Here is a 12,553-nt window from a genome sequence, read left to right as displayed (position 1 = left end):
TTAATGAAGATCAAGTGATAGAAAGAAAACAAATTAAAGCCAATTCTAATATACTTGCTGCATGTCTTTGGGCAAGTAACCTGACCTCTTGAAGTCTGTCTCCTGATTACCTAAAGATTTACTAAAAGGATCAGGGACAACAATTTCTAAGTTTAAAATAAGGGTCCTAAGAATTTAAGACAGGTGTCCCAACATCCCAGCCATGGACTGGTACGGACTGGCAGAGACCGGTATGGGTCCGTGGCTTGTTAGGAACAGGGCTGCACAGCAGGAGGTGAGCAGCAGGCTAGTGGACTGAAGCTTTGTCTGTATTTGCAGCTGCTCCCCAGTACTACTAGCCTCACTGCCTCAGCTCCACCTCAGATCATCAGGCATTAGATTCTCATAGAAGTACTGGTCCCTGGTGCCAAAAAGGTTGAGGACTGCTGGTTTAAGAGATAATGTACTGACTGCTACTGCATCTAATAGATTCACAATAAGTGGAAGTTTTTGTTATTGATGCCAACTAACCATAGGAGCTCAGAGTTCTTTTAAGTGATCAGCTTGATGAGATTTAGGATATCAGTCTCCTGTTGGAAACCCTGAGAAGTGTCATTAACTGAGCTTACTTACATTTAAGGAACAAGCTAAAGGGCTTCAACTCAATATACTTAAGTTCAAGTGCTTGGTAAGTAACTGAATATTCAGTCTGCCACTTCTATAAGAATGTTACCCTTTGTTACTCTTTAACATGAAGACTCCACAAATGGCTACAATATGTCACCAATTAATTCAACCAATTAAACACTGTGGGAAGTGTAAATAGGACTCAAACTATTATTCCTGTACTTAAAGGATGCTAATGTTTTCCTCCATCGCTCTGTTTAGCATTCTCAAGGACCTTGCTTGCATTCACAAATAGAGTCATTTTGTAGTATTAACCAAAAATAAACTTTCTAAGATGCTTTAAAAAGAATAATAGAAGTTCAGCTTAAATAGATTTCCTTTAAAAGAGCAATAAGCAAGGCCTATAACTCTAAAGAACTTCATTCTATTTAGAACTATAGTGTCCACTTCTAAGGATTTTGTAAAATGGCATTCACTTTGAAAGCAAGCAAGTGCTCTTACCATCTAAATTTAGATGGTAAGAAATAAGGTAAAAAGCCATCCCACTTCACCTCACAAATGAATCCTTCAACAGGTCTAATTTTTCCTAAAATTTAAATGTCTCTGAAATCTCTCCAAAAGTCTATTTTGAATAAAACAAATAACACATTGTTAAAGATTAATAAAGGGCTTGTGACAGCCAACTTTCTCTAGACTATTACCTAAAACTGGAACAATTTCACAAAGTACTATCTATCCCTGAAAGAATTTTTTACCATAATTAATCATAAGGAGTAAAGGTAGGGTGGTGTCAAGATTATCCCTAACATGATGTAATGTCTAGAACAAATTCCTAGTAATGGAAAAATGAAAAGCATCTTAGAGTGTTTATTGTAGTGGGGCTCTTCTTCAGGAGTCCTTAGCTATGGCTAGATATACTAAAAATCTTCACCCTAAAATTATAGCATTAATTGCTTACAGTATTTTCCTCAAACTACAAAGAATACAAAAGTCAGATTTTCCCACTGATGAGGTTATAAATCTCCATGGGGCTAAATGGAAGAGACATCACTCTAAGAGATCTAAAAAAACATTTGAACTACATGAAACGCAAATTTTTCTGGTACAGAATAAAAGCTAGTTAAGTTATTCAAAACCTCTTTGATAACTATAATTTTTTTAAAAATCTTTAAAATGAATACTTTCATTTACTTACATTGTAATCCAATGTGTGTCATAACTGCTCCCAAACTGCTGAAAAGTACCAAACAGTTTTGGAAGAAGCCGAAGTGAAATTACTACTGATCTGAAACAGCAAAAACATATTTATAGAATAAAATAATTTTTACTATCAATAATTTTAGCTTTTTACAGAAATTCAGCTATTTAAAATCTTAAATGAAAAATGATTTAATAAACAACATATATCTCATATAAACATTAAAATATTTTTCTAATGTATTTTATACATTGGGGCAAGAAATCAAGTTTTAAAATTTCAATCCAGGACTTCTGAAGTAAAATACACTAAATATCTGAGTATAAAAACAAGTGAAGAGCATTTAAAGCTAATCATTTTCATGAAAATTATGTACATTAACTATGTACATATAAGAAATGTACATATTCTTTAACAAATCATGGGTCTTCTAGGAATTTAATCAAAGAAAATAGGAAGCAGTAGCTTAGGTAAGTTATCTAGAGTAGGCTTTCTCAAAGGTTAAGGTGCATTTGCTTCACCTGGGAAAATTTTGTTAAAATGCAAATCCTGATGCAGTAGGTCTGAGGAAAGTTCAGAAATTTTGCATTTCGAACAAGATCACCCGTGATAGACTGCTAGTTTGTGGACCACATTCTGAGCAGCAATAATGTAGAGATTATTTTTTCAAACTCTAAAAATTATCACTTTCTCCCCAATTCTTACTTAATATGATCTGTATCCAAGTTGAGAATCCCTGCATTGGGAAAGATGTTAATAATAAAGGCACACCATATACCTCAAGTATGAAGAAGCAAAAAAGGGATAGGAAATCACCTGAACTAAAGTAGATCCAAGTATGCTTATCTTCTGAAAGGAAGGGGTAAAGGGAAAATACTGACATATAAATCTCAGAAGTCTTAGTAGGCAAGGAAGTTGGCTGTATGAGCCTTGAAAGAAGGACTTACTCTAACAAGATACTAAATTTCTTTTTTTAAAGCTCAGGAGCCAATACAGCTTCTTGAATTTTTAAAAAGAGAAAAGTTGGCACCTTAACCACAAAGTATGGTATACAAGCAAGACCTCAACAAATGCCTACTCTTTGAGAGGGTACCGGCGATATCAGAATCCCCCAATATGCCTACTTTTTGAATAGGAGGAAAACAGTGGTGAATACTGAGTAGCAGAAATTAGAAAAAAATAAAACTTCCTGTTTCTGAATGAAACCCAAAGTACTTCAATTGAACTACAAAGCCCTGTGTGATATGTCTGTGCTGCTCAATTCTAACTTAATTTCCTTCCAATCTTCCTCTTTGCTATCCTTTCAACACACACAAGCACATTCCTGCCCCGCAGGGCCTCTGCTATAGCCTCTACTTGGAATGCTCTTTACCTAAATATCTACCTGCAGGACTCCTCACTTTATTCATGTTTCCTCAACTGTCGAAAGAAAGGATGACCATGATAACTCTATATTAAATAACACCCTTCCAATGCCCCAGGAACTTCCTTATTCCTTTTGATTCCTTCCAGATTTTTCTTCATTCATCATCACCTAAAGAATATTCCTTTAATGTGTCTACCATTAAAGTGTGCTCAATGAGAGCAAAATCTTATTTAAAATCCCTGAATATGGTGCACACTGAATATATACTTGCTTAAATAATGAACCAGCAAAGAACTTAAAGACAAAAGTTTCAAGGACGGAGGAAAAACTTTGTAAAATGCTGTAACAGTCATGAAGAACAAGGTCAGAAAAAAAATACTACCAGATGACAGAAGAAACGACATGTTAGAGAACCAAAACCACATTGGTATGCATTAGGAGTATTTAGTGAAGTAATGAAAATAGTTAAGTGCCTGATACTCAGTAAATGCAATGTAAATATTCTTTACTTTAAAATATTAACATTTTAAAGTATATTTTAAAATATTAAAATTTAAAATATTTTTTACCAAGTTGCACAGTAATGGTGTTTGGGATAAGATCATGGAGGATTAAGGAGAATTAGATTCTTTACCTAAAATCCCTGGTCAAAACTTCAGAAACATTAGTGGAGTTTTCCCTAAAAGTTAAGACATAATAAACTAGAACAAACAAATATATATATAAATTTGACCTAAGACTTTTACAAGCATAAAATCAGTAAGATCTCACAAAGAAAAAAATAGAAAAATTCCATCTAAAATCACAAAATCATATTTTTAAATTGTTCGCCAAGTGTGATTTTAACAATGATTCTAACGTACAAAGAAACAAAGACTAGAAATTCCATTTATTTTCTTTAAGAAGAAACTATGGCATCTCATAGTATGAAACAGTTGTATATTTTCTGAAAATCTCATTTAATCATCTCTTGTGGTCAATGGTGTTAAGAGTCTAGATTGTTTAAATATATTCTATAAGTTTTCTACAATAAACACGTTTTAACTTTATAAAATGTTATGTAGAAGCAAGCATATGATCCTTGACATTAGAGAACAGGAAGCCAGGCAGTGAATGGATATTGGTTGAGTGAATAATGGTGTGGTTCATGTTAAAGAACAACCGAAAATAGAAATGTAGAAATGGGACTCAACTTCCTCCTACTCCTTCCCTAAGGGGAATGCTTTTCTCCACAATTTATAATATAAAAACTGAATTACCAAGAAAGAATTACGTATTAAATGACTAAAACATTTTTAAAGTTTTTCCTAAGACCATAAAAATTCCAATTTTTCTCCTTGAAAATTTTTCAAAGAACATAGAAGCCATACATTTTAAGTACTATAAGTTTAAGAATGTAAGAAATGACAAAATCCAAATGTGATCAATTCAAAATGATCCCCAAACACTAGAACATTTTATTCAAACTCAAATTTAAAAGGGAAAATGATATAAAGTACATACAGATTGTAGACTGAAATCAATAACATGTACAAAACGAGGAAGATAATTAATTTATTTGCTTGGTGACAATTTATATTCAACGTTAAAGTTCTGACTGCTGATATGTTTACAAAACTCAACATGAAACAGAACTGTTATATTCAAACTTACATTTCAGAAATTTTTCCAAGAGTGAAATTTTCGAATACCAAAACACACAATCCTAAGCAACAACGTGTTCAGGACAAAAAAGGTTCAATGATCCAGAGTAACAAGATACTAACTTGAGACTCAAGAAAAACACTATTACCTTAAAGTGTCCTAGTTCTTTGCTTGATTCTAAGAGTTTCTGTTGTAACTAGAAGCTTAAATTACTAGGCAATAGCGTAGTACTCCTAGTAAGAATTACCAATGCAACTTTATGTTGCCTTAGTAGAACTGACACATTTGCTGGTGGTCCTCAGTTAAAAGTCACATTTGAACAATATTTTCCTAATCCTGGACTCCATATTTTAAGAAGACTAATGTCTCTACAAAATGCTATTCAGTCATTATAAATTATATATACCAAGTTAACATGAAATCATGAATATAATATATTCTTTATGAAGGGTAAAACAATACAAAAACAGTATATAGTATATATACCAACAGTATATACCAACCATTTCTTGATCATCTGAATCTTTACTTTTGTAAATATGATCACTGAGATATGCAATAATTTCACTCAGAAATCTTTTGTATACAAAGGCAAAGAATTTGAACACATGAGTTCAAGTATCTACAGTGGATCAGTGGCAATAAAAAGCATACTGGACAGGTTCCTAGTCAGAGTCTCAATTCAATTCTTGGGAGGCCACAGAATTTCAGGGGTGCCTCAGCACGGGATGTGAATCTGCCCTTTACTAAACATAAACACCAAAAGGGCTGATTACAACCCAACTCCTACACTGGTACTCACTGGACAGCAGTCTTCTTATTCATCCTTGGTACAAATAGCAAGCTGAAAAGTAATGGACTTTTCATTGTGGGAGCTGCTATCTGCCTCTAAATTTATGACAACATTCTGCATAACAGTCTACCATTTGTTTCTGTAAGTTTAAACTTCCTGCATTGCCAAAATGGTATTATGAGCCCTATAAAACAATCTGCCTAAGAATAAACGTGCACAAGGCACATGTTGCATGTAAGATTATGATGGCATTTTTAAAAAAGTGTTTACAGTGGTTCCATATAAATGGTAGACTTATGGAAGACTATAATTTTAGATCTCTATGCTTCCTAAGTAATGAGCCGATATTATTGTTCAAAAAAAAAGCTAAGTTCATTTTATAAAATATATTGGAATATGACCATAGAAAAGCAAAAACAAACAAACAAAAATCTTGACAGGTCTATAAACCTGGGCAAATGAGGAACTAGAAAGAAAATGAAAAGGTTAGGTAGCAGAGAGAAAAATCAAAAGAAACATAAAACTTCCAGAAATATATAAAAAATTATCATTAAGGAGTAGACCTCTGTGTTTTTTGTCAAGTATCACGAAATGGTAAATGATTGAAGGTTGCACTGCTCCATTTGTTTATTTCAACATAAGAAAGAGCTTTCCTATTAATATTAGCACACCTGTGCAACCTTCCTTTTTGACTCTGATGGTAAACTCAGGGAGATGGGTTTGGAGAAAGAAATCTTGTTTAGAATAAGATTTCTCAAACTCTGATGTCACTACTGACATTCTGGGCCAGATATTGTCGTGGAGGGCTGTCCTTTGTATTATGGGATGTTTAGTAGCATCCTTGGCTAGTGATAACACCTCCAATCCCACTCATTAACGTAACAATTAAAAGTACCTCCAGATGTTGACAATGTGGGGGGGAGGGGAATCACCCCATCAACAACCACTGTTTTATCAGGAAACCCAGACTAATGATGTTTAAAATATGTTCAAAACTAATTTTTTTCAATTTGCGGTGGTTACTTCAGTAAATTCAGCTGGAATACACTGGATATATTGCATATTTCATAGGCTGAAAAAATACCACTATTCTTTAAGTATTGTCACATATGACTTTCTCTTATACTAAGACTGGCATGAAATAGCAACCTTAAGGAGTCAAGTTCGAAGGCAAAATTAACTTTGACATAATAGTTATGTTTACTATCTATTCAATAAATCATTTAGTAACTGATTAGGATACAGGGATTGCCTCAAGCAGATGAAAAATGGTTCACCTTTAAGTAATTTGGGAGTGAACATATTCAAACTTAATAAAAAATCCAGATTGACAATTTTCATATTATACACAGATTTTCTCTTCCTACTGTCCCTTCTAAGTTTACTTAGAAATATATGCTCATGGTGGAAAACCTGGAAAACAGAAGAGCCTAAAGAAGAAAAAAATAACTCAAGCGTATCAGAAATAACCATTCTACAGTTTCTGATATTGCTTGTAACCTTTTTAACAGATGGGCCTGTGAGTATATACCTATATCATTATATATACTTTAAAAACAAGTCTCTAAAAGGCTACATATTTCATCTTTCACATTTTCTTTTTACTGAAATATAACAGACATGCAAAAACATATATAAATCTAAGTGAAAGTTCAAAATATTAGGTGAACCTACCTGTGCAACCAGCACTCACATCAAGAAACGAATCATTACCAGCATACCAGAAGCCTTCATTGTGCCCCTTTCCAGTCAGTTACAACCCATTAACAGAATAACAGTAACCATTACCTTGACTACTAAATATGTTTTCTTATTTCTAAACATCATAAAATTGGAGTAATAGAGATAGATCTGGCTTCTTTCACTCAACATTATGTTTGTGAGATTCAGGCACACTATTCTGTGCAGTTGTAGTTCATCTTTGTCATTGCTATACATTATTTCCTTCCTACTCTTTTTTTTGGCATTAGGGTAGCTATTAAAAGAATATTTAGTTATTTTAAATAGTGCTGCTATGAACATTCTTGAATGTGTCTTTTGGTAACCATCTCAATATTTCTGTAGGGCCCACATTTAGCAGGGAAATTGCTAGATAACAAGGTATGCAGATGCACATATGAGAAATATAAATTGATTTAACCACTTTAAAAAACTGGTGGTTTCACAAATACTTTTAAAAGAATTAACATTTCAAAATTAACTGCTATAATACCTATGTAATGATGAAATACCATCCAGCCATTAAACGCATTCCTTTTAAACAATATATGCTAAATGAGGAAACTGATCCATTAACAGAGGTCTATTATGATTTCCCATACCTGCAATAACTAGTAATTTTTCTATTGTGATTGTTCAAAGTAGAAAATACTGCACATATTTCTTCTAATTCAATTTGGTAAAAAATATATATATTGAAGCACTTAAATATTTAGTAAAATTAGATATTTAAATCAGGCCTTGGCAGAGGTAAGCTGGAAACATTTTATTGATATAAATAACATTCAATTAATAACTTAATTCACTATGCTATGAATGAAACAATATCAGAGCAGTAAAAGACAAGGAAAATCTAAAATTGTACAATGGAACAAAAGTTAAAAAAATCAAGAAACTTGTGGCAATTGTTCGAGCCCCGATAAGTAGACTATAAATATATGGCAGAAATCAAACTAGAGAAAAATCACTAACCTAATTCTTGACTATACTACAGAAGTCAAGACACAAATGATCCATCCACATGAAAGAACAGGAAATTATTAAAATGTTTATATTTCAGTTTAACTTCACTTATCTTATTTAGCTTCCTTCGTATATAAAATATGACACAGTTCAAGAACATTTAATTGTAATTTGAACACAGAGTAATGACAACTCTGTTTCCAGAATCAAGAAGAGAGTATTATTATTCCTTTGTTTCTGTCGGAGGGGATCTAACCAAGGATACCAAAAAGTGCTGGAAAAAAACAAGCTTAAGTGATGAAATATAAACCCTGTGAGGGAAGTTTTTAAACTGAATTATGAAAACCACAATTACTAAAAAATTGGTTGATAATAGTAAATTAAATGCTATGAATTCAGCACACCTAGTCAATAATACACAAAATGAACTTTGACTATATAAAAAAATTTTTAAATTCCTATTTACCTGTTGTTTCCTAAATTTTCAAGGCAACCTTCAATGAATCTCATTCGAATCTGTCTATCCGTAAACCAACATACTAAGGAACAGAGAAGTTTCTCTGCTTCATTTATTAATCCTTCAGAAAGATTAACCTACAAAAAATACATAAAGTTACTGTTTATCCTGATCGCATTTTGCTGTAATTTTGTAGTCTTTTGGCTCTATTAAATAACTTACCGCATCATCATCTTGGACTATATCCCACAACAAAGTGTTTCCTTTCTTGCAAACATTATCCAAATTAATATCTGTCACAGCATTACTGTTGTATTGATGTTTATGAACTGCAGGTCCTGAGGAGGGGAAAATATAACACACAATGGAGGAACACAGCTGGCTAAAATTGGGAAGTAAATTATAGCATTCATAAAGTGAACAAATCAAAAGTATAACAATACATCTCTTCTTAAATCACAAAATGAAATTACAAGATTAGCGTAAGAGTTGCTTTATGAATGGCAAAGAATGGTACTGTTTAAAGTTTGGTAAGACTAAAGTGAAAAAGAGTTTTCAAAGTCTCTTCACTATTTCTAATTAAGAATGATTATTTAGTGTTTTTCACATGTCAAGAGAACTTTACATAAATACTTGAAACTCAAATTAAGCATAAAGAAAATTTATGTAAAATAACTCTATAGCCATGGGATGTTCCTCTAAATGACCTTCTGAATAGCATCTAACATTTCTAAATTCTAAAAAAAACCATTTTAATTGGAGATGATTTACTCAAAACATCCGATTAAATTCAAAGATTTTATTATAACAATTCAGACTTTCTAAGTACGAAGCTAAATAAATTCTCACTAGTTCTCTCATATTAAGAAAATGCTTCTTTGCGTTTTCTGTTTTTCAACAGCTTTACCATAAAATTCCCTTATTGGATTATACGCATACATCGATTTCATTAAAATGAGAACTGTGCGACAATCACCCCAATACAGTTTTAGAACACTTTTATCACCTGAAAACATTACCTCATACCTAATTGCAAATAATCCCTGGATCCCACTTCCCAGTCCTAGTCTGTTTTTCCATCCCCACACATTAGCCTTTTCTGGAAATTTCATGTTAAATGGAATCACTATATAGTCTTATGCCTAACTTTATTCACTTAGCAAGATGTTTGAGGTTGTGAAGCACATGTCAGTAATGTATTCCTTTTAATTACAGAATGATATTCCATATGTGGAAATACTCTATTTTCTTTACACATTTACCAGTTAATGGACATTTGGATACTTTCCGGTTTGGGGCTAACATGAATAATGTTGCCATAAACAGCAATGTAACAAGTCTTTGTATGGGCATATTCTTTCCTTTCTCTTGAGTAAACACACTTAGTGTTGGAATTATTGGGTCATAAAGTAAATGTATGTTGAAGAAATTGCCAAACTCTTTTCCAACATGTTTGTGCCATTTTACATTCCCACCAAACAGTTTATGAGAGTATGAGTTCCTGCTCCTCTACATCCTCCCCATCACAACAGTATGGTCATTCTTTTTAACTTTAGTCATTCTAATAAGTATGCAATAAAATCTCACTGTGGTTTTGTTGGTAATTTCCTAATAACTAATGATGCTGAGCTGCCTATTAGCCATTTATGTACTTTCTCTGGTGAAAAATCATTTTCCATTTTTTAATTGTTTTACTACTGAATTATAAAAGTTCTTGTATATTCTGTCTGGATATAAGCCCTTTACTAGAAATATAACTGCAAATATTTCTCCTAGTCTGTGGCATGACTTTTTTTTTTAGTTTGTGTTTATTTTTAAATTAATTTTATTAAAACATAATGTAAATACATAAGCTACAGAACATTTCTATCACCCCACAAAAAGTTTCCTTGTGACCTTTTACCTTTTAACTTTCAGGTAATGACTGAGTAGATTTCAACAACTATAAATTACTTTCAAATATGCTAGAACGGCATATAAATTATATACAGTATGTACTCTTATTTCTAGCTTCATTTGCTTATAATTTTTTTTTTTGCTATTAATCCATGGTGTTGCTTTGTATCAGTTCATTCCTTTTTATTGATGAGTAGCATTCCACTACATCAATATATCACAATCTGTTTATCTACCAGTTAATTCCTCCAGTTGAGGTTCTTATGAATAAAGCAAGTATGAACATTCATGTACACATCTTTTTGTGGGCATGTTTTTCATTTTCTTGGATAAATAACTAGAACAGGAACTGCTGAGTCACATGGTAGGTACACATTAACTTTATAAGAAACCATTCTCCAAACCAGCTATACTATTTTATATTCTTTGACAGCAATGTTCCAGCTGCTCTCCATCCTTAGTGTCATTCGTTATCGTTAGGCCTTAATTTCACCCATTCCAGTACCTAAGTAGTAGTATGGCATTCACGTTTTAATTTGCATTTTCCAGATGACTAGAGAAATACTGAACACTTTTTCATGTATTTATTTACCATTTCTGTATCTTCAAACCTTATGCCCATTTCTAAACTGAACTGCCTTACTGTGTTGGAAGAGTTCTTTAGAGTATTAAATACATAGTAATACAAAGAAGATTTAAACAGCATTAATATTTACTAATGACGCACAACTTCTAACTTCATCTAATAAAATATATGCATAATACTGTATAAAAGGAAAATGGGATAATAGAAAACTGGCCAAAATTTAATATAATGTCAAGTTTGAATGACCTCAATCTTAACCCATTCATTTCTCAACAACCACAATAACCCGACAGTAAAAAAATAAACAAACAAACAGCAACAAAAAAAAACAAGGTAACCTTATCTAGATTACGTACAAGTAACATCTGATATCAGTAAGCTGTTGCAAAGGTCCACAAGATGTGTCTCTAGGTCTGACCATAACCTTCTGGAATAATTCTAATAGATAAGTTTACTTAGTTTGCAATGTACTGGCATCCCAAAATTCATTTCCTAGGCTAGCAAGTGCTGAATGTACCTAACCAAGAAAGAGGTTGGATAAAGAACTTTAAATTGCCAATTCTAAAACTGTTTTTCTCTCTCTTAATTTTTCTCTTTCCTCCTTTTTCTTCTACTATTCTTTAACCTCCTCCATTCTTTCAAATCTGGTCATGTCCTATTACTATTTTAGATTTGGAGTGATGAGAAACATTGTTTTTATGAGCATCTCATTCCAGGTGAAAAAAACACCTTGCCCTTTAGCAGTCACCCCTCCTCTTATTTCCCCTCAACCCTCACTAGTCCAAGACAACTACTAATCTATGGTCTGTCTCTACAAATGTGCCTATCCTAGACACTTTATAGAAATGGAATCATTCAATATGTGATACTGTGTAATTTATTTTTAAGCCCTAAGATTTCTGAATATCCGGTCAAGATGACAGAGCAGGTAAACACTGCGCTTGCCTCCTCTCATAACCACATCAAAATTACAACTAAACTACGGAACAAAAATCAAAGAGAACCACCTGAAGTCTAGCTGAACAGAAGTCTAATAACTAAGGATATATAGAGGTCGTCACACCGAGACTGGTAGGAGTGGTGGAGAGGCAGAACAGGCTTGCCCCATACCCACATATGGTGGTTGAAAATCAAGAGGGATATCACAGCTTCAGAGGGTCCCTATGAGGGGCAATAGGGTCCCAGACCCACACCAGGCTACCCATCCTACAGCACCAGTGCCAGTAGGTGAAGTCCCCACAATTTCTGGATGTGAAATTCAGCAGAGAATGAGGTTGAGTAAAAAGGAGAGCTGCTGGAGTCCTAGGCGTTCTTCTTAAAAGGCC

The 12,553-nt window shown here is 33.1% G+C and overlaps 1 protein-coding gene across 8 annotated transcripts in view; it reads right to left on the bottom strand.

Annotated features, from left to right (window-relative positions):
* Positions 1-12,553, bottom strand: part of USP34 (ubiquitin specific peptidase 34) — a 214,788-nt gene that overhangs the window by 105,678 nt on the left and 96,557 nt on the right. For all 8 annotated transcript variants that reach the window (XM_023532842.1, XM_023532838.1, XM_023532844.1 and 5 more), the window contains 3 exons: positions 8,969-9,084; positions 8,756-8,883; positions 1,802-1,891 (listed from right to left, as the gene is read on the bottom strand). In XM_023532842.1, the coding sequence (XP_023388610.1) occupies positions 1,802-1,891; positions 8,756-8,883; positions 8,969-9,084 (334 nt within the window). The remainder of the gene's footprint in view (positions 1-1,801; positions 1,892-8,755; positions 8,884-8,968; positions 9,085-12,553) is intronic.

The sequence above is a fragment of the Pteropus vampyrus genome, unplaced genomic scaffold, assembly GCF_000151845.1.
Source record: "Pteropus vampyrus isolate Shadow unplaced genomic scaffold, Pvam_2.0 Scaffold91, whole genome shotgun sequence".
Classification (NCBI taxonomy): domain Eukaryota; kingdom Metazoa; phylum Chordata; class Mammalia; order Chiroptera; family Pteropodidae; genus Pteropus; species Pteropus vampyrus.
The sequence above is the reverse complement of the archived record's forward strand: the minus strand, read 5'-3'. Positions and strand labels throughout refer to the sequence as shown.